General features: G+C 44.4%; 1 protein-coding gene across 2 annotated transcripts in view; it reads left to right on the forward strand.

Annotated features, from left to right (window-relative positions):
- Positions 1–22,921, forward strand: part of P2RX4 (purinergic receptor P2X 4) — a 232,358-nt gene that overhangs the window by 106,950 nt on the left and 102,487 nt on the right. For both annotated transcript variants that reach the window (XM_078667502.1, XM_078667503.1), the window contains exon 2: positions 1,504–1,651. In XM_078667502.1, coding sequence (XP_078523628.1) covers positions 1,504–1,651 — 148 coding nt within the window. The remainder of the gene's footprint in view (positions 1–1,503; positions 1,652–22,921) is intronic.

Below are 22,921 nucleotides of genomic sequence, written 5' to 3' on the forward strand. Positions count from 1 at the left end.
GACATCCTTGCTACTTTTAGTTGTATTGTGCAATACAGATATCACTGTTTTTTTGTCCCTTTTAACTACATAGCATCACTTGCAATTGCAAAAAGGATCATTTACATAGTCGTATGTACATTGCTGGGAAACATTCTGATCAGCTGTTTCACTTCTATGTCCAATACAGTCTATGTAAAATGCACTGGGGTCAAAAGGTTTTGGGATCCCCCCTTTTTTCTTAGCACCCCTTGACCAGACGTTGCAAAACTTTCCATGCTCTGCCAATTAACGGGGGGAAAGTTTGACAGAGATTTATCAAACGGATGCAAAGTTATTAAGGGGCAAATAGAGGAATTCCCATCTTTGGAAACCCTAACTATAACTACAGTGTGGCGATATATATATAAGCAGCCCGTCCCGACGTTGTCCGTGGGTCCCCCGGAGCCTTCCTCCATATATTGCAGTATTATACCTCTATGTTTACTTTGTACGCTTTTGTAACCTGCACACGTCACTTTTTCCTCCTGTAATGCACCGTTTGGCTCACTTTTGTAATGCACCATTTGCTTCCTCTTTTATTTTGTTGGCACACAATTGTCATTTTTGTTTCATTTAATGTAAGGTTTGCTTTTGTATTTTGACGCCACTCACTGCTCCTAAATAAATAACATACCTCATCCGCCGCTCGCCGCTCCTCCCCGCCTGTCCGCCGCTCCTCCCCACCTGTCCGCCGCTCCTCCCCGCCTGTCCGCCGCTTCTCACCGCCTGTCCGCCGCTCCTCACCGCCTGTCCGCCGCTCCTCACCGCCTGTCCGCCGCTCCTCACCGCCTGTCCGCCGCTCCTCCCCGCCTGTCCGCCGCTCCTCCCCGCCTGTCCGCCGCTCCTCACCGCCTGTCCGCCGCTCCTCACCGCTCCTCTCCGCGCTCATGTCCACCGGTCCTCCCCGCGCTCCTAACGTCAGCACGCACGTCGCGGCCAGCGCTTCTTCCAAGGGACTACTTTTTTTTGGGGGTAAATTTTTGAAATGACGTATATTTATTAAGTTTATATAGCCTATGTCCATCTGCACACCCTGGCGATTACAACGATGTATCGGGTGTGTGGATTGGCGCTGTGGTTCCCAAGTTTACCCGCCTCAAAGGTTCAAAGTTCTTCCTTTATATTAGTAGTATATGTGTGTGTATGTGTGTGTGTATATATATATATATATGTGTGTGTGTATGTATATGTGTGTGTGTGTGTGTGTGTGTGTGTGTATGTATATATATATATATTATGTGTATATTATGTATATGTGTGCTCCCTGCCACTGTCTCACTTGTTATTGCTCTAGAAATTTCTGTGAGCTTAGTTTCTTAAAGTTCTTTGAAACCGCTGGAAGTTGGCATGTTGATGCTCAATGAAATGCTTACATATAGTTAAAGAAACTGCCCTGTTGATGATGACAGTTGTCCTGGTCACATGGGGATGTCCTCTGGCTTTTCAAGGAGAGGACTTACTTGTATTTTGTATGTTTTGCAGGTGGGTCTTTGTGTGGGAAAAGGGTTACCAGGAGTTTGATTCTGTGGTCAGCTCTGTGACTACGAAGGTGAAAGGCATAGCGGTGACCAATACATCCGAACTGGGAGTCCGGATCTGGGATGTGGCAGATTACATTATCCCTGCTCAGGTAAGTGTTTCTACAGCTCTGCTAATATCGCAATGGGCGGGGCTTGCTGATATGACTGCCAAATGATGATCATTATAATTGGGTCCATGGATACAAGCATGGTAGGTTGATGTGATAGGTGTGGTTTAACATGCACAGTAAAGTATCTGGGCAGTTCTAGACAACAGGAAATAAAGCCACATGAATTGACCAATCTTATAGTAGCATGGTTAACCCACCCGCATCCTCCCCCATATGTAGTATCACTCCTCGTGATGTACTACCATGGTTTTCTTGTTACTATTCTTTGGCAAACTCAGGGGCACTATTGATCTCTCTTTAACAAAGTCAGATTGACTTGACTCCGACATGGCTAAATCTGTCTGTGATCGTTTACCGTATTTTGAGAAATGTCTGCTTCAGTCTTACAAAGTTATGTTAAAGGGACATTGCCATAAAAAGATGACATTGAGCCGAGCACTTGCTTGTGATTCCAGAAGCTGAAAATTGACTGCTGCCCGATCGGAATCTGAATATCTGCAGGACACATTTTGGTTTGATAGGCCCGGAGTAGATACTATTTTTGTATGAATTGTGCTTATTCGATTGCTTGCTCTCTGGATTCATAGAATCTCTGCCTTCTACAGGTTTACTTCAACTTCTATTTGCTCTTCACATTGCTGCTTGGCCTGGACCTTTGGAAAGTTTTACAAGTTTTTCCTTCCTGTGGAGATAGTAGGCTCTTACTCCCCACCAAGAAGACTCTACTGCTGTTGTCTAAAAGACCTGCTCTTGACAGCTTGTTATACCAATGAAATTTAAAGATAGATCAGGTCCAGGATTTATTAAAAGCAGACAACAACTAGACTTCAAGTCCAGAACCTTTCCACAGGAAATTCTTCCTTGCGCCAATCCGTAGCTGTCTTGCAACATGGATCTTTGGATCCTCTTTTTGCTGGCTTGCTGGAGTTAAAATTCAATGGAAGTCCTAGGAAGCTAAAAAAGAATTCTGCACTCTTGCCAGATCGACTTCGCTTTTAAGCTCCACATTTACAACCTGAATCTTCTAGGCTTGCGCTTGAGAGTCTAGGAATGTTCAGCTTCTCTCTCTAGTCAGACATGTAGGATTAATGGAATAAATGAAGAAGCAAATGTCTATTCAATTAATAAACCCACATAGGCCTATTTTAGGATACTATAAATATTTTGACAAAGTACTCTTGTTGACTGGATCATCTGACCCTACAGATATGCGTTCATAGAATATGCAGACTCAATTTAAAGTTCTAAATCACAGCAGAGATATCCAAGGCCCTCAAACTGTGACATTTAAGAACAACTGGGCCTTTAAATTGTATCACCAGTGTCCATCATGGGTTCACAAGGTCTAGAATAGAGCCATGACACAGTTTCAAAACAACCCCTGCTTATGTAAATGATTCCCCTTAGATACAATCTATGTAAATGTATCTCGAATTACCCTGTCCCACCTGCAGTAAGGCCTCTTTCTAGAAGACTATGAACTCTTTGCAAATAGTTAATAGAACATTTAGTGTAAATAGGTTTAATGAAATGGCGAGTCGCTGCATCCCTCTACCAGCTCTACTTCTGGTGCTTTTGGGGCGATGTGGTGATATTGTCTCTTTGCTTCTATTAATGGGAAGTAGCTGCAGTTGTACTGCAAACATCTGACGCTTTGTTTGGTGCTTTGTAACCGGGACAGCTGTATGTTAAGGTCACTTTCTGCAGCTGCCTTACGATGCCACCTCCAGGCGACCTGTCTCTAGGTGCGGAGCAGGGGTGGGGTCCGGTGGGCTTAAAAGGCAAACACTTATTTTGCCAGAAAATATGTGCTGATTATATTTGACTAGTTTTGGTTTTAGCTTTAAATAAAATCAAACAAAACATACATTTCAATCCAGTATCCAAACTTAAAAATAGCCAATTAACAATAATATGTAGAAACATCAGATTAATAAATCTAACAATTTCATGCATTAAAAAAACCATGGTCTAATTGGCCTGGTAAGCAGATTAAATTCAGTGCCTCAAACGCTACTTTGCAGCAAGAGTTTGAATATATTTTGGGAAAACAAGACCTTTTACATAGTTTAACGTGGAACAAACTATGTTGAATAGTTTTAAACCCCCTCATCACACAACCCACATTTTCGTTGTATCCTTGAGATTTTTCTCCACTGGCGCATATTTTGTTCCAGAGGAAACCCCCGTGCGTAAATTTAGAAAGAAGCTTCTACATTCCAGATTGTGTTTTTTCTAGAATAAAGCTACATTTTAAACTCTATATGGGATTTACTGATCAAACAAAGTTGAGTGGCAATTATATGTCATTTCTAAAACCACTTATTCTTGCCTCCGTTTTTAAAACGTCTTCAAGTGCACCCCTATTGACATCTTTAAAATTATTTGGAATATAAATTATCATTGGAAACGAAGTGCATCAGAAAATATATACAATTTAAAAGAGCAGACTCTTAGACAAACACACCACGTCCCACCTTTTTCCTTTGTTTTGAATGTTTGCTTTGTAAATATACATAAGCTGTTTAAACGCTGTGTTTGGTTAGGTAAGCCTACTCAAAAGATGTTCCTACCATCTGACTACCAAAGTTTACGTGGCAAATATTCTATACCGCATATGAACTGCACAGCACGTATTTTCACTGAAAAAAACAAAGGTTAAAGTGACGTTATAATTGGGTGAATGTGTCCGTGCCAACATAACGTTTTGAACAAAAAAAAGACAGAAATTCACAAGTTATAGTTAGCAGAGCAAAATATAACTTGCGCCCCTGGCATGCACTGCTTTTATCCTATATACAGACAAGGTGCTTGGGTATTATTTATGCTTAGAGAAAAAGAGTAGTAACCTAAGTACTAGAGACCTCCTTACCTATCAGCTCAAAATTAGGTATTTAAGGTCTCACCCCCTCACCCCACACACACACACACACTAAAGTAAGATGGTACTACACAAGTGGACTCAACCAAAACTGGGAGTTGTTACAGATTAGTTCCAGGACAGTAAACAAAGATCCACATATTACACCACTCATGGCCTGTTCTATGACATCCTTAATTTTATCACAGATGATATCTCAAACACAGCCCCTACCCTGAGCCTTATTAGGCCCTGGGGCAAAATACAATTAAATATGGAGGGGGGACATGCAGCCCCTCCCAAGCCGCTTTCAGCCCCGGGGACCACATCTAGTTAAAAAGGGAGGGGTCATGCAGCCCCCCAAAGCCTTATTAGGTCCCCGGGACCCCAATCCCTGGGTCTGAAATGTGTTAAGGGAAGGGAGCATGCAGGCCCTCTCCTCGAGCCTTCTTGGGCCACGGGCCCCAACCCCCTGGGCCAGAGGTAAGTTCCCCTGTGCCCCACCTGGGCACCCACAAACCCTAAGTTGGTGGCCACAGAGGGTGCCCCTGCGGCCCCAGGTGGCTCCCTGCATAATGCAGGTGCTCAAATTGCTCCCGCCCAGAGGGAGCAGCTACTTATGAATGATGCCTCCAGGTATAAGCAATATGAGCTCTGTTTCACTGCTCTCAGGAGTGCAAGGAGGGAAATTGAACAGAAGTCTGCTCCCAGCAGGCGGAGCATGTTGAAATCTCCCTATGGGTGGGTCCAGACTTGTATGTTTGCTCCTATTTGGCGGGAGATTTAAAAGTGCTCCCCCAGGTGGGAACAAGCACATGTTTCCCTGCCCACAATATGTCCCACGGGTGGGCTCCCTGGAACACTGTAACTGAGCCGGGGAGATGGGCCCTAGGAGATGGGGCCCTTGGGGCCTTCTAAGGGTCAGGAAAGGTGCCCCCCCCCCCTCTTTTTATAATTAGTTTTCGTCCTGGGGAATTGGGTCCCCGGGTCATACAGTTGCTATAGAAGGGGGACATGTGGCACACCTCCCCATTTTTTTAAATCCGTTGTCCCTGGGGGGTGGGGTCACCAGGGCCATTATAGGCACAAGATGGGGGCTACGCCGCACCTTCCTTTTTAATATATATTTTTTTAGATAAACTGCCCCGGGCATGGGCTCTCCGGGACCTAGAATGGCTTGGGGAGAAGGGTGCTTGCCCCCCATCCCCATTTTACCACATACTCGCTCCAGAAAATAGGCTTGAATAGAGGGGCCACTCATGCCCTCCTCCACAAGTAAAGTTAACGGCAGGTCACCATTTTATTTTATTTTTTGCCGCAATCTGGCAAGAGTCCAGTGGGATCACAGCAGAAATTGGCTTCGGGTGGTGGCTCAGGGGGTAAGGTTATCCCTACCCAGCCCCCTTATATGATTTTCTTTTTAAACTTCGGGACAGGGGACTAAGTTTCCAAGTCCTGTAATGGCTGCCAGCAACAGTTTTCTCACGTTGCTGGTTGCCAATCAGAGCCCTAGCTCATGTGGGAATCTGACTCAGGCATGAGTGAATAGGCCCCAGGGGGAAAAAGCTCCCAGGGCCAATTGGAACACTCTATATTTTAAAATTGGGCCCCAGGGACACTAGTGAGAGCCCCTCAAACCCAATTGTCTAGCAGCACAATTATTTTTGAACTGTAATTTCTCCAAAACTACTGTGCATGTTTACACCAAATCACAACCAGCACAATCTCTGGGGCAAGATTTTTCCCGTCCCGGCTTGACCGATCACCCTGAATCTTTCCAGGAAAGAGCTGAGGTGAATTTTTTGTTTTTGTTTGTTAAAAGTTTCATAAAGATTCATCAAACTCCTCCAAAGTTTACGCGTGGTCCATGGAAAAGCAATTTTAACTATAACTAGCCAGTGTGATATATACACATACACACATATACAGTTGAACGATGGAACGCTTCATACCAGGTCAATATGAATTTAGTGGAAAGTTCACAAAACTTTGTAAGGAGGAAAAATGTCAATGACTTAAATCTACACTTTACCAGCACAATAAGTAGTAAAGAGGTAAACTTTTTGGACTTGATAATCTACTTCAAGATCAAAAAGATACAGTCCAATATGTTTAGAAAGCCTGCTGCAGGAAATACAATTTTCCACACAAGCAGTTTCCACCCTGAAAGTTTGAGGCACAGTTTCCTTATAGAGAGCATCTGTATATTTAGAGAAACTGTAGTGAGGTAGAAGAGCAAAGCATGGCACAAGCAGAGTTGGGGAGTAGGTTCCAGGAAAGTAGCTAATTGCATAAGGTAATAGAGGATGCTAGGCACAGAGCCAATTAACAGAAGAGATAGAACTTGTTGTTTGAAAGGAAGCGAAAGAACAGAGTTATGGCATATTACACCATGTCATCACCACATGCTGCAAGAAAGAGAGTCCATTAGGAGAATAATGTGTCAATACAAGCATGTGAATAAGAATGACTCCATAATTGTCTGAATAGACCTGGGAAGACCTACAGAAGGACTGGATCCATGAGGGATGATCTAGTGAGGTCCAGTTCAGAGATGGCTGCAAGATCCAATTGGTTAGGAAGGGGTTGGTGTTTCATCAAGTGTAAGAAATGCAAAGCCTGCCAATATGGCATCAATAGAACTGAGTTGTTCTCCTCATTGGGTAAGAAGCCTGTGAAAATCTTAGTAATGTATCATTGCAGAACAGACTATGCTGTGTATATCCTGAGATGCCCATGCGGTTTGCTCTAGGTAGTACCATCAAGCAAGTTCATAAGCAGATACTGCAACATGTCAGGGCTATAAAAACAAAGATAATACTTACAAGTAATTTTGAGGAAGTCCATGCAAGTGATGACAGGGTGCTGCCATAATATGTGATTGGTTCTATACCAGGACATTACAGAGGTGGGAAAAGATAAAAATAATTACGGAAACTGGAGTTTAAGTACACTGTAGAGCTGGCTTGTAAGACCCCGGGGGAAATCAACGTGGAAGAAGACGTGTACACGCATTATTATTATTATTATAAAGCTGACCTCCCTCCAAATCAGGCATCTGGCATGTTGATGTGTATGTATAGGCATTTATATAGCGCACTACTTACCCGTAGGGTCCCAAGGCGCTTCGACCGCTGCGAAACCCTTCCTGGCTTCCCTGAGAGATGGTCCCTTAATGGGTATCTCCAGGGTGAGACCAGGCATCCCCGGCGGTCTGGTGGGGCCGTTAGTGAAGATGAGGCAAGCTAATGCCCAGAGTTGCCGAGTGTGATCGCTGATCAGAGTGGGCACCGAGGCGAGAGAATTATCGAGTCCGCTGACCCTGGTCCAGAAACCTGCCGCGCCGGGAATCGAACCCTGGTCCCGGGCCGTCCTCTGCTCTCGGGTCTGCCGCCTCTAACCAGTGAGCCACACTACTTCACTGATGTCTGACAGTGGCGGCCAGTACGTAGAGGAGGGAGGGCGGACGGACTACGCACGCACACATACACACTCACAGCCATGCATTTACTTGCACGTGCACGTGCACACACACACACACACACACAAACATATCCTTTCACAACAGTCAACACCAAACATTTTAACACACATACATACACGCACGCAGGCACCAAACATTAATTTTTTTTGAAAAACACACACACTTACCTGTAGCTCTGCCTCTGAGGTCCCAGGAGGCTTGGACTACTGCCTTCCCTTATTGGCTGACCCAAGGTCAGCCAATGAGGGAAGGCAGCAGTCCCAACATCATCACAGAGTGGTATGGGGTCAGTGAGACTGCTGACCCCACCCCACTCCATGATGAAGTGTCACTGTTTGAGATTCGACCCTGAGTGTTTCAGGGCTTAAAACTGAAGGGCCCAGGTGCGAGGCAATGAGTGACACTTCCCCTCGTGACGAGTGGGAGAGCCTCGAGGTCCTTTGCTGAGCTAAGGAGGTCACGACCACAGGAGCTGTGGCTTCCTCAGCCCAGCAAAGTTCAGCTCAGGCAGCCAGGAGCCTGCGCATTTAGCTCATGGCTAACTTCTGGCTGCTGACCTGAAAATGAAAAGTGTCCGTCAGGCCGACTTTTCCTCAGCCTGACAGACACTGTTCGTGAGAGGCAAAAGGTGGGAGGGGTGTGGCCCCTAAGCCCCAATGAAGCGGCCGTGGCTCGTGTCTGATAGTTACTACCCACTGGCGAGAATACTTGATAATACGTTACTTACATATGATACTGTTGTAAGTAGTGAGGATGAAGTCGTATCCCACTCGGGAATATATTTTGGGATACATAGAGGTTCATATGTGCCAGGAAATTGTCCTCTATCAGACATGCCGCCAAATAAAATGGCGTACTGAATTTTGATTGTTTTCATTTTTGATGAGCACGCGTTAAAGGTGTAATGAAATATGATCATGTGTTTTGTGAAGGTGAGGCATATATACGCAATTTCACTTTATTATAGAAAAATGCTAAAATAATGTCGTCTTTGTTATTAATCAGGAAATCATGTGAGCACACATGCAGAATAATTAATGGCGTCATGTTGTGTAAACATGGCCTTTTGTGAGCCGAAACGCGTTATGGCAGTCTGCCAATAAAGTTAAAGCGGAAAAGTGCAGCTTTCGAGTGCCGGCGCCTGTTTTCAGCTGATGACGGGAGGTGCAGTATAAGGTGCCACGCGAATTCCCAGTTTTACTTCTCTGTCCCTGCTGGGGTAGGCCCCAGAGTAGTTCAGCTCTGCTCCTGACTGAACAGGAGTGAGGACTACCAATCCTGGGTAAATGTATTTGTGCGGTAGCTCCCCCTTTGGTGGAGATAGTAACAGTCACAAATATCGGTGTAATGCCTCCTACCCCCTTCAAAAGAACACTGACTGAACAATCTTGTGTGAGCAGTCCTACGGCATCATTATCTCAGGCACACCCATCTGCTGGAGGAACAGGGAGTTGTTTCATGAGCAGGACGGTGCAAATCTATGTGATATGATATATCAATGATCCCTTCTTTCGCCTGACACAGTAACTCACTCTATGAATGGGCTATCTAAAAAGCCTGCCACTAGGACATTTAGGCTGGTGCCTAGCCTGCCGCAAATGGCAACGGCCCTGGATAGAGTGTAGTGGATAAATTGGGTTGATGGCCATAATAGTGATCTGCATGCCTCTTCCTCTTAAGGTTCTTCCTCTAGTGTCTCCAGCACTCTGACATCTGCAGGTCTGTAGCCATTTGGATCTTCCAAAGACAACTTGAAAGTATCACCCACAAGTTGTTGATGTTGGACCTCCCTTCCGGAAGGCCTCCCTCCCCCCAGGGTGGACAGCCCGAAGTACGGTCTTCCCAGATGTAGGTATCATTGGGTGCCAACCATTATCCCAGTAAGGAAATCATTCTCTATCACTCCAGCCTCACACTTTACTAACTCTGCTTCGTCCCATACATTCTGGCTTAGGCTGTTTCAGATACACCCCTCCTGCAAATCCAATCTCTCCCACTCTGCAGGCACATTGACAGCCCAATTGTGCACATGCTAAATTTCACCCGTACCGTTTGTAGGATATACAAGACGGGCATTGTACCTATGCTAGGGCATGTGCAGAACTGCCACCAACCTTCACCCTTTTGATAAGCGCAGACTCACCAATGACCCAGTCACTACGCTGATCTACTGGCTCGTTACGGAGGAACTCCTACACCTGCCAGTTCAGGATTTTCTACGGTAGAGTGGATGCAGTCTGGTAGAAGTAGGACTGAAGCCTACAAAAAGCGAGAAAGGAAGCGCTCTCCATCATGTAAGTAGTATGGAGTAACAGCGGCTGTACTAACCTCATTGTAGACTTTTGTGGTACCTGCATGTGAAGCCTGTGTTTTTTTTGCCACTTACTAAATTCTATAATATAAATGTGATAATGTCATATTTAACTTGGTTCAGCAATTGTCCCCCTCAAAGATCCATTAGCTGAGAATATTGCAGCTCAAAATTGAGTAAAGAGAGCCATGGACTTACCACAGTTTTTTACCCAGAACAACCGGAGTCCTCGTAGCCGGTCTCATGGTTTTTGCCTATATATGCGATGGAGCACCTAGCGGGGGTAGCATTAGGGACTCCATGAGGACTTTAAAAGGATACTTAGAATTTAACATACAATTGCTCATCAAAAATCTCATCTGCATACAGCAACACTGCGTTTGGGTTGGATGAAAATTTTGTTATGATTTTAGAAAAAAGTGGAGCAAATCAGTCTTGACCCTGTGCCCAATCTGAACCGTCCAGCCCGAACTGTCAGGCCAAGTCCTCCTTGGACTGGAAACAAGCATCCTAGGACCGGATTTGGGGTTCCACCCCTCATCAGCCAGGATAGTTTGAATACAGTGCCATGGAGAGCAAGGAACCCACATCTGGGCATACCCATCCCACTAGGGGTGACAAATGCAAAAAGAATAATTGATGGACAGAATGCAGAACAATGGCATACATTCACCCCAGTACAGAGATCTCGGCCTAAATCCATTATTTCTTTGTTCACAGCTCGTCAGGCTTTTCTATTCTTTGTAAAGTTTTTGTGTGTATTCAATCTTTCCTTTGTGCATTCCAGTGTTTGAGGCTGTAAACTGTTGGATCTAGATTCTGTGACATAGAAGCAACATAGTTCAGGATGCTTGTTGCTAGCAAAGGTTAATATTGTAAAGTCCATGCAGAATTAATATTTTAAATAATCTACAGGTACATAGTCTGTGAGCAAGCAGTTTGACCCAAACCAAAAGCTCACATAGTGGGGAATATCACTCTTTACACAGAGATTTAATTCCTTCAAAAAACGTTTGATGGCATCATCTCTTATGCTGGAGGCTTTAGCTGTAAACACTGCAGAAAAACCTCTCATTACTACTTCTAGATTGTCGACATTTTTATCTTTGCTCATGAGAGCCTTCAGCTTGCTGCCCACAATTAGTTTGGTATAAGGACAGTGCGATATCACTTTGTGTATATCTGACTCTACAGTGTAGATTATAGTCTGCGAATACATAAAATGTATAACGTTAATGCAAGACCGAGATCACTCAGTGTATAATTACTCCTCAATCAAACTGGCTGAGTGCAACCAAAGACTTACAAATAGCCAAAGACGCTGCCTCTACAGATCTCCCACTACTGAGAGACGATCATCTGAAATTATCCCTGAAAATGTGGAAGGCCGAGATGCAGATTCATATCTTGAAACTTGGATTTGAGGCTTTGTCCCTGCTGAAAAACGTCACCCTTGTTTTGGTGGAACGGACGTCCAGAGTCCCGTTATAGAGACTTCCGCCAAGCGCCCCACTTCGTCCACTGGTGGCACGCCAAATCCATGACATAGACAGGAATGTTATCCTGAGCATGGCTTGCAAACAAAACAATCTGGCAGTTGACAATGCCAAGGTGATGGTCTTCCTAGACTACATGCTGGCAGTCCAATGCAAATGACATACTTTCTTGAAGTCAAGTGCCAGCTGAGAGCACTCAATATTCAGTACTCCCTCCTCTTCCCAGCCCATCTCCGTATTCAAGCTGATGGCAAAGCACACTTCTTTAATGTTGCCAAGAATGCATGGAGCTGAATGGAAAGTTGTGGACTAGCAGGAACTGACCCTAGAGCTGGAGCACTGAGGGAAATGTCGTTTACAGGTGGAAACCCCAGGAAATGCACAAAACTGAAACCATTGGCAGCTCTTCGCATATCCTGATCTCTGAATTTACAGGAGGTCATCCAGGAGCGAGAAGGGCACTACAGGCAGCAGCAGAGTTCTGTGGTCCCACCTGGCCTTCAAATGCAGATGAAACTGATCCAGCGGTAATTTCTCAATTCAAAACATCATTTACCTCTATTTCGCTTTAAAGGTGATGGACCTTTGCCACTGTGTATCACCTTCATTAAATCTAAATGCAATTAATATTTAAGCCAATAAAGAGAATTGTGAGTATTGTTAAAGGGTTTTACTTTCTAGTTAAACGTTAAGGTTCTCTGACCCTTTATTTATTAGTCAAATATCAATCAGGTTACAGATTTGAAAATAGGAAAAATAGAAATATTACAGAACATATTACAGATTGAATACAAGGCATTCCATAAAGGAAGGGAATGAGGCATCAAGTGTCAGTTAGAATTCTTTAAAGTGTTCAGGAAAATATAATTCAAGAGGGAGTTTTGCAAGGGTAATCAATAATTTATAATTGGTAAAAATCTCCCATAAAGAGAAATACATGCATAAAACAAATCTTTTCAAAACTAGTTAGTTAGTCAAAGCATAAACTTAGAGTTTTAGCATCTAAATCTAAACCTGTTCTAACAGCTGCTCTCTGCCCTGGTCTGTTCATCTGTCTCTGTGGCTCACACAGAGAGGATGCCCTCCCTTCACAAGACCACAGAAGAATCTGATCTGCCTTGCCAAAAATATGGCATGCAAGACTAGCCTATGCCTCTCTAAAAAAAAATATGAGCAAGGCCCGCTCCTCCCTCTGTGTCTCCTCGGCCGCAATCTCCTCCCAGGCTACACCTGCGACGTTCACGTACCTAACCCAAATGATATCTGGTCTGATCTGCTTCTTCTCTCTCCTATCTCTTCTCTTCTAAGTCCCTTCTAAGTCTGACACGCCCCCTAAGGGGTCATTATTTATACTTTAATTCTTGGCTGACTATACTAATAATGTTACAGTTTCAGTAGAAACTTGCACTGTGATTGGTTAGCACATGTGACTTAGGGGTCTCATCATCCTGTTCTCATTGAAAATCCAACTCATACCGGTTCTAAGAAAGGAAGCGTTAAGGCTTAATACAGTCATATGCATCCCCATCAATAATTATACAACATTGCAACATTTAAGCGGAAAAAATGTATCCGTCTATTTCCTTCTCACATTCACATCGCACGCAGGGATGACACTCTCCCACAAACACTGGTACATTGGCAGGACAGGAGTGTACAGATTATTGTGGCCTTGACCCTTGTGTCTTCACTTGAGGAACATTCTTCTGCGCATGCATCTCTCATTCAGCACCCTGCTAACAATTCTCAACCATGCTGGATTCCTAGGCATCCATTTTATAGTGGGCCCAAAAAGCAAAACAAACACAAAAAAATATTAATTTATGAAATAAAACCCATTATTTTCACCTCCAACCATTCGAATACCCTGTAAAGCTATTAATTTAAAGCAGTTTTCCTATTATTTGTGCACAACATTGCAAAATGTGCAATCTACAACATAGCATAAACATGAACTAGTGCAAATTTTCAAAGCACAAACAGTTAATACATACTCATAGCAACATGCTCTAATGTTTTAAATAGCTTTTCATGCAAAATGCGTTTGCCCCAAATGTAGTGTTGGTGCATGGTTAATTAATTAATACATATTATAAGAAAGATGTGTTATGAACTGAATATGTATTGTCTAAATATGCAACAAAGCCAAAGTTTCTTGAGACTGGAACAGGGAGTGTAGATTACAAGGAAAAAGAGCTGGGAGGAGAGAACACACATTCCATTCTTCTCTTCAAAACTGAAGAGGAAACTGAAATCACAAGTTTTTCTACACTTCAAAAACACATGTTAATTCAGCACAATTATGTGCTACTTTAAAAGTTCAGAACAATAACCCCATTCTCTAAATTAAATGTACATTCTATAGTGAGGTTAAATCTAAACTAAACACATTAGACATCCATGATTAATTCATTAAGCATGGTTTTAAGTGAAAGCATTACAGACTGAAAGCATTTTGACTAGGCCTCATTTCATGTCTTTCACTTTGCATGCACCAAAAGTGCCAATTTTAAAAAGCATTTGACTAGGCCTCATTTTATGTTTCATGTGCCATATGTTTTCACTTGCACCAAAATCTGTGTGCCATTTTAAACGCAGTCTGCCTGAAACAAAAAGCATAGCGATGCTTAATCTTGATGAAATCTAGCTCTATCAACGTCTCCAAATAATCCGGGTATTAGGACTCTACAACATTGGACCTCTTTCCCACCAGGCTCTGACATTCTGTCCACTTTATGGAGCTGGCCCTCATCATGGCGAAGCATTTGATCACCCGTAAGTGGAAAGAGGCAAACCTTCCCTACCTCTTCCGCATGCGCACTTTCCATGGTGACCCGGATACAGGTGGAGAGTGCAGCACTGCATAGGGAGGAAATAAGTGGTCTTGGAAAATACCCCATCTTTGATATCTGGGATGCACTTCTGGAGAAGATCTATGAAGATTTGCAAATCGCAGACAAACCTGCTTAATGCTTCCCGTGGGCTATCCCCTATCACAACACATCCATCCACCGGAGGTGAGAATCCGCCCTTTGTGCAGGGTCTATTATATGAAACCCTGGTTGCACCCTTGTTGGTTGCCATCCATGCGCCACTGCCTCTGTCGCATCGAGCGAGTGCAGGATCTGTTTGTTACCTGCAGTTGTAAGCAGTCCCGCTCTATAGCATTTTTGGCACTGATTGACATCACCTGCGCCCAAGTGCAGTCCTTTATGTACCCTTGTTGGTGAGTTTTTGACTATTGTATTTTTGTATAATCCTAAACCATGCAATTCATGGTATTGTACAGCAACGTGTAAGGCATGATTTGTCACCTGTACAATATCTATGTTAATTTAAAAATCCAAATAAAAATTATTTAACAAAAAATAAATACTTGAAAATAACGAAGGCGGATTCAGATTTACTGACAGTGTTCACGAATGAATCCAGCTCGATTTCATGTGAAGAATGCGAGGTTCCTTTTGCAAATCATCAAATTTGCTAATTTCTTGTTGTCTCTAATTTTGCTTGAAGATAACCCCTGGTCAACACGGACTAAGGGATGCTCATACTCTGCACATGGAGAAGGGTAACCGTTGCCTTGGAGCCCTGTCTGATCTTGAGGCTGACAAAATATGGTTGTTATTGCTTGTGCAATCTGTTTCTTTGCCCACTTCCTTTTTCCCCACCTCTTTATTGTGCTACAAGTGCAATATAGAATGAAAACCAACCAAGCTCCACTGAATCACCAACTTCCTCAAGTTTTGATGAAGTTCAATTAGACCAGAGCCTGGGATGATCTCATCTTTTGCAATATAATATTTTTTCATAATTTTCCATGTGACTTTCCACATGTCGCAACAATTTTTTTTAATGACTGTTTGTTATGCCAAGACATTTGGCAATATTATAGGGCCATGGTTATTCATTGATTGCCCCATGATGTTCTTCATGACTAAAGAATTAAGATATGACTTTGTTGGTTCATTCCTATCCCCTCCCTTCCAGATAGACTGAAGGAGAGAGCAAGATTTCATGTCCTTTATTATGCAATTTAGCACCTCAAAAATACATTATGATTGCCTTGTGCAAGCCACAGAGGAGGCTGATCGGCACACTGACTCTAAAGCCTTTGTGAGACCAATAAATGTATTCCCCGTCAGTTGTAATACAAAGTGTCTGAGTAATTCAATTTGTTCAGACTGCTCTGCCGAGGCTTGGGTTAGAGTGATTACATGCAGCGTCATTTGGAGTTGCATCATAACATATGGAATTGGAAATACTGTATTTTCTGCCTTTGCTGCTTCATCGGCCTCCCCACAAGGTCATTCATTGGATAGCTGACCACACGGGACTGATCAAAAAGATCTTTATTAGCGCTGGGCTACATAGCTCAAATGTTTACTGAGACCTTTGCCAGGCGGAGCAATTGCTTTAGGTGTAAATGAAGTTATATAGTTAGTTCTACGGGAAGCAGCATAAACCTAATGTCACAGGCTACACCTTCTGTGCTACTTTGCTTGATAGTATGTAGTTGGTGTTTTATTGATATTTTTGGGGGCCTGGTTTAATGCACGAACATGGCAGACTCCATGGCTTGGGACTCTGGCACTAACACCCAATATCCTTTATCATCCAGACCCGCAAATCACTCCCTTGACTGGAGAAGAGACAGATTAGTGGCCATGGTGGCTGCCTGATTTATTTTATTTTGAAAGTTTTATATAGCGCGAACAAGATCTTTGCAGATATCAGAGCGCTTTACATAGAAAGGGGGAACATGAGGGAACATAGTCAAACAGGTACGTCAGTAATGCTAATAGTACAAATACGTGGGAGCATAGAAAATCACGTAAGTCGATAATACAAGTAAAACAAATAAGCAAAGGGGTCGAACAAGTAGTACAGATCGGTGCAGAGTCTTAAAAGATTTCAAAATAATACTTCAAGTGTATTTAGCCATGAGGATAGCTTTTACTTCTTTCTTAAACAGTGTAGAGGAGGAGATACGCCTCGTTTCGGGAGGGAGTGAGTTCCAGATCCTGGGTGCCATTCCCGAGAAGGAGCGTTTATACGTTTTTTCCTTCCGGAATCTTCGAGGCTTCAGCAGAAGATTGTTTGTGCCTCTGGTGTTTCTAGAGCCGCCAGAAATTGTCGACTTCTGAGTGAGATAGCCGGGTGAGCTCAGGTGGACAGCCTTGTGCGTCATGCAGGCGATTTTCAGATGTATTCTGGCTTCAAAAGGCAGCCAGTTCAGGTATTTCAAGTCAGGGGAGATATGTGAGTGTTTTTTTGACCCAGTGATGAGTCTCGCTGCAGCGTTTAGAGAAGCTCTTAGGGGTGCGGTAGTAGTTAGGGGGAGTCCGCAGAGGGCGATGCTGCCATATTCTATTCCAGGGATGACTAGTGCTTGTACTGCAGTTTGCAAGTCTTTGGCGGGGAGGAAGTGTTTAAGTTTCCTCAGGGTATTGATTTGGTGGTTCGCTCCCTTGGTTGCCTTGCTGATATGTTGCTGCATGTTGAGATTGGTGTCAAGTGTTATGCCTAAAGATTTTGCTGAGTCCACGATGGTGGGTTGGACATTGAGTGCAGTTAGGTGTTTAAGCCAACTTTGAGTGGTAGAGATCTTAGCGGGAGGTGAGATAAGAAGGAACTCCGTTTTCAGAGCATTGAGTTTGAGATGATTATCGGCAAGCCAGGATTGGGTGCTTCTGATCGTTGAGTTCAGGAGCAAAATGTCTTTGGGGGATTGTAATTTGAGATATAGTTGGGTATCATCGGCGTACATGTGAAAGTGTACATTGGATGCTTGTAGCAAGGAGGTGAGAGGTTCCATAACTAGGTTGAACAGAGTTGGGGATAGGGAGGAACCTTGGGGGACGCCTAACGAAACAGGTATTGTCGAGGACATCAGGTTGTTGCTCTTGAATTTCTGCGACCTGTTGTGTAGAAAGGAAGTGAACCACTTGAGAACAGTCCCAGATAGACCCATTCTTGTGTTTAATAGTTCGAGTAAATTCTCATGTTTAACGGTGTTGAATGCTGAAGAGAGATCAAGAAGGATGAGGAGGTAGGTATCGTTTTGATCTAGGATTTGAAGGGCGTCCTCAATTATGTGGGTCATAGCAGTTTCTGTACTGTGTCCTGCTCGGAAGCCTGATTGATGAGGCTTGAGGAGATCAAACTGATCAATGTGTTTTGTCAGTTGTAGTTGTGCGCATTTTTCCAACAATTTGGCGAGAGTGGGGATATTGGTAATAGGACGGTAGTTGTTTAAATCAGAGGGGTCAGCTGTAGGTTTCTTTAGTAAAGGTGTGACTTGTCCAACTTTGAGGGAGTCGGGGATGGTTCCTTGTTGAAGTGAGCGGTTGATAATTTTAGTCCAGAGTGGGAGGAGCAAAGGGGTAAAGTCTTTTACAGCGTTAGCAGGAAGGGGGTCCGTGAGGTGATGGGGCAGCAATGGGAATTGCCTCGGCTGCACGTGGCAGAGGTAAATCCAGTGCCCCGATTTCTAGGCTGACCGGAGCAAAATGGCAACACCAGATGAAACCGAGGTGCATGTGCTCTGGGGAAGCCAGTATTGGCACTACTACAACTGCAAACCTGTAGCCGGGAGAACCTGCTGCTGAAGATCCTGTGCAAGAGGTGCAAGGCTGAAGTTGGAGTTTGGCGGAGCTCAACCCTGATGCTCAACACATCAGTGGGCTCGTGGTGGCTGGGAGGCAGGCGTGAGTAGCGCAACTCTGCCTCTGTCATTGCTGCTCATGTTTGGTTCCAGAACCTGAACTGCTTGGTGTAGCAGGGAGCTACTGAGACAGAATGTGTGCTGTAGGCTGCAGTGAAGGAGCTGAGCAGGGCTGCGGCTGCCCGACTCTGGACTGCTGTCTGATACCTGGCAGTGGCCAAGCAACAGGGTCTGACTTGCCTCATGTTGCACAGAGGTAATCGGCTGGTGGATTCCTCCCTGAACCTTCACGCGCCTGCTGTGGTTCAATAAATAACACCACTGTGGATTGCAGGTACTGGGCATAACTTAATCCAGGTTTTGCCACAACCACAATTCCTCATCCAACCCTCATCATCCAACATTAGCTGGTCAGGATTATGTATACATGTTGCTAGGCACAAATTAGGTGAGTTTCTAGCTTCCTTGGTGACCAGTTGATGGATATAACTTGCTTAACCACTGCCTGGTGTGGGCATCTGTGTTGCCAAACTGAAGATGTCATCCGTAGTATACAGAGGAAAGGTGGGTTGGTGTTGTGCACACCCCCAGACCATGCCCCGACTGTATTAGAGCTAGCCAAAGTAATACTGCGATACCCCCATCAGTAACTTGACCAACTGTTTCGATATCAGTTGGCCTGCACCTTTTGTGCCGGTAGCTGGAACAGCCAAGATAGTCATATAGGGCTGTCGCGGAACTGCACACGACGATAGACCACACAATAGTGATCCCAAAACAAAGGGAAATTGTATATGTGTAAAGTGCACTATCACCCGGGAGGGTACCCCAGCGCTGAGCAGGATAAATATACTAAAGTGCTCACATCCACAGCGGAGACACTGGGTGGCTTGAGGGTAAATCCTGCAGAGATGATGGCTCCCCAAATGGGCGCTGCTGCCTCCACTGGACCAATTTTGCAGACCATCCAGTCCTCTTGTCAGGCCCAGGAGGTCATACTTGATGAGATAGGGATAGGCGTACACTTTGCTGGATCAGGACCTCCAAAATATAGTTTGTCTAGTTACCATGGCTGACGGCCTCATCGCTGATCTGGAAGATACAGTAAAAGAGCCCAAAATGGCAGTGCAAGTACTGGAATTGACCTTGACCGAATTTATAGGCGCATGCAGTGGACGTAGTGGGCGGCTTCTGCTGCAAAAGGCTTAGATTAGTTGGGTTCCCAGAGGGAGCAAAGAGCCAGCATCCTAAAGATTTCTTGGAATCTAGGCTTAAGAACTTTATCCCTAAAGGCTCATTGCTTTCTGATGGAGTGAGCAGCTCACTCTATTAATCTGGAGACCTCCTGGGGATCCCTACTAGACCCTAGACGCAAGGGATCATGACCTGGTGTTACAACTAACAGGAGAGAAAGGAAGTACACTTAGAAACTCGAAGGATGCCTGCCAAATTGAAATTATTTTCCAATATAAGAAGTACCCATTTGAGTCCCTTGAACAAACCCTGAGATGGGTAGAAAAACGCCCACAGCTGGATCCTATTCAAAAAAACTGGAAGGAATGGGAAACGTCCCTGCTACAAAGAAATTACAGACCTATGGAGCAGAACGGCTGCAGACGTCATGTTGTCTAGAGTGCGTGATGAAGATTGTTTGAACAGACTCCTTGGAGGAGGTGGAGTGTTGCAATGGCGCCTCTGGTGGTGGTGTCCCTCCTCTGTGGTTTGGGGGTGGACGATAAGTCTGTGAGCGTAACTCTTCCAGATAGTGAGGGATAAGGATGTACACTACAGACATGTCCCATGCTCCATTACACCCGGACTGATAGAGAAGGCAGTGGTGGAAGTCTCATGCAAACACAAGATTGAACTTATGGAAAGGTATTGGCATATGTGTACAAACTGCTAATGCTCCAATTCTGACTTTGCCGGTATAGCTATGGCGTAAATACAGTAACAATTGTGAAAGGGAACTAACATCTGTCATAGGGTGCAGCCTCATTGAACCGATATGAGGAGACCCACAGAGTTACTGTGGCTCTATTGCTTGACCGGTGCTAGGCAGACCGGTCTCATTTGAAAGTGTATACGTCCCCAACCCTCACCACTGACACCCTCCAAGCCTTTGATTTTACTGATAGTGATGCTTCCCCTGCGTAACTTAATCATTGGGGGAGACCTCAGCGGGTGCTAGATTGGGATAAATATAGCATTACTACAGGCATCATGTCCTGTGCCTCAAGAAGGCTGGCATTCTTGAGGCACAGGTCTGGTAGATGTGTGGCGCCTCTTGGACACTGAGTGAAGGGAATGCACCTTCTATTTTGTTGCGTGCAAGTCATTCTCCAGACTGGGTTATTATCTCATTCCAAAGGCTGGACTGAATGCAGTATTATGACTACATATCTTGGAGGGGTCCTTTCTGATGATTTCCCTGTAGAGATGGTGCTTAGTGAGGGTGAGAGCACAGGGAGGGGTGTATGGTGTCTGGGTGCATGGTGTCTGCTAGACTCAGAGTTCAAAAACTCGATTGTCACAGAAGCAGATAATTGTTTTGCCCTGAATGATGATTCATTCAAGTCTGGAGGGATAGTTTCAGAGGCATTCAAGCCATATACCAGAGGTAGAATTAGAAGGTATGCTGCGGGACCAGATAGATGGCAGAGGGAGGAAACAACTAGATCAGAGCCTCTTCTCCTTGAGTTGGAGGCACAGTATGCAGCCAGGCCTTACCCGATGACTATAAGCAATATTTATCATAAGTCTAAATTGTCCCAGATGGCATTGGAGGAGGCTAGAATGGTGTGGGTTTGCTGCATCGACCAATGGGGTAACAAATCCAGAGAATAGCTGCATAGATCATGTCAGAGAAGGGGCACATCTGGACGCATCAGCATCCGTAGGGACACCTGGTCACGGGCAGGCAACCCATAGCCCGAGTTTTTGTAGCATTTTACCAAAAATTATACAAAGCCCATTCCCTCTTCCCCAACCCCCGCCACCTCACCAGTCTCCTCAGAACTGGAGTTCATATCCGGCCCCCTCAATCAATGTATTTCTATGTTGCAACAAGCGTTCTTAAAGGACGACAATGGGGTTGAGCGTGCCTTTGACTCAATGGAATGGAAGTATTTGTTTTCTCTTCTGGAAATTGTGAACTTTGGGTACCAAGCATTGGGTACACTCTCCTGCTTTTCACAAATCTGATTGCTAGGGGGCGGGTGAGTGCGGGTGGGTAGAGAATATCTCAAGCATATCCAATATATAGAGACACCGAAGAGGGCTCCCACCATCCCTCCTGCTCTTCAGATTGAGATTGAACCTTTGGCAGTGTGGATATGAAAGGATGCCTTGGTGAAAGGGTTTGAGTGGCCGCCCACACTTTCGTGTAGGGTTTCGTTGTTTACAGATCCTTTTATATATCTCCATGAATCAGCCTAGTGGGGACCATGGATGCTGCATATTCCATGTTCCTTTGGCAAATACTCAGGCCTAGCAACTAACTTAAGTCTGTGGTATGTTAATTGAAGGCGACTGCATGCGACCTGTGGTTGGCATGAGGGTTGGTGGAGGCATTGAAGGGCTTTCATTATTTTTAGGGTCTATTTGAAGACGGATGGATCAAGTGCATGGCAGCACAATCTGGTTCCAAAAATGCACAAACTGCGCAGAGACTTGAATTATTGGTCCTCCTTTTCTCACATGCAGGGCAGCCAGTTTCAAGATGGTATCCCTACAGCATATATTGTACCAGCTAGAGAAGACCCATAGGAAGTTCCCTGTCTATACTTCTTTCCTGTGATCGTCATGGTGTGGGGCCTTCTTTCTGAAAGTACTATGTCTTTTATTTCCATGCCAGATGCATTAAATCCTATTACGAATATGGAATGGGGCCTATGGTCTCTCAAAAATATGAATCCTCTCAATGGTGTTGATTAGAGGTGATATAATTGCAGGTACAATCTGTATTAGCTGCCTTTGTGCACCAATCCACTCCCCCAAGAAAGCCATAGCCTTCTGTCTCAGATGGGCACTATTTCCCCTTTGCCACTAGGATTTGTCTAAAATGCACATAGTGTTAGGAACACAATTTACTGAGGATGTGGGTGCATGAATATAATTTCTAATGCAGGAGAAACCTACTCTTGGGAACTTTGGGGATCTGGAGCTATCAAATTAAGTCAGAGGTTGGTCTTCGTAACTGCCTGCTCTGTAATCCCTGTGTCGTATAGCCAGTCTACTCAGGACGCCTTCTTCAGAAAGGGTTGGAAAGGCTTTGGTCTCTGCGTAATTAGGGCTGTTTCCAATCTACCTCATTTTGGTGAAATAATGCTATTTAACCAGAAAGTAACAATGGGCTCAGATTGGACTATATGTTTCCAATCTGCTTAACAGACACATTTAATTCTATCTTCAGGCTACATAGATCGAAGT

The sequence above is a fragment of the Lissotriton helveticus genome, chromosome 11 (assembly GCF_964261635.1).
Source record: "Lissotriton helveticus chromosome 11, aLisHel1.1, whole genome shotgun sequence".
Lineage (NCBI taxonomy): Eukaryota > Metazoa > Chordata > Amphibia > Caudata > Salamandridae > Lissotriton > Lissotriton helveticus.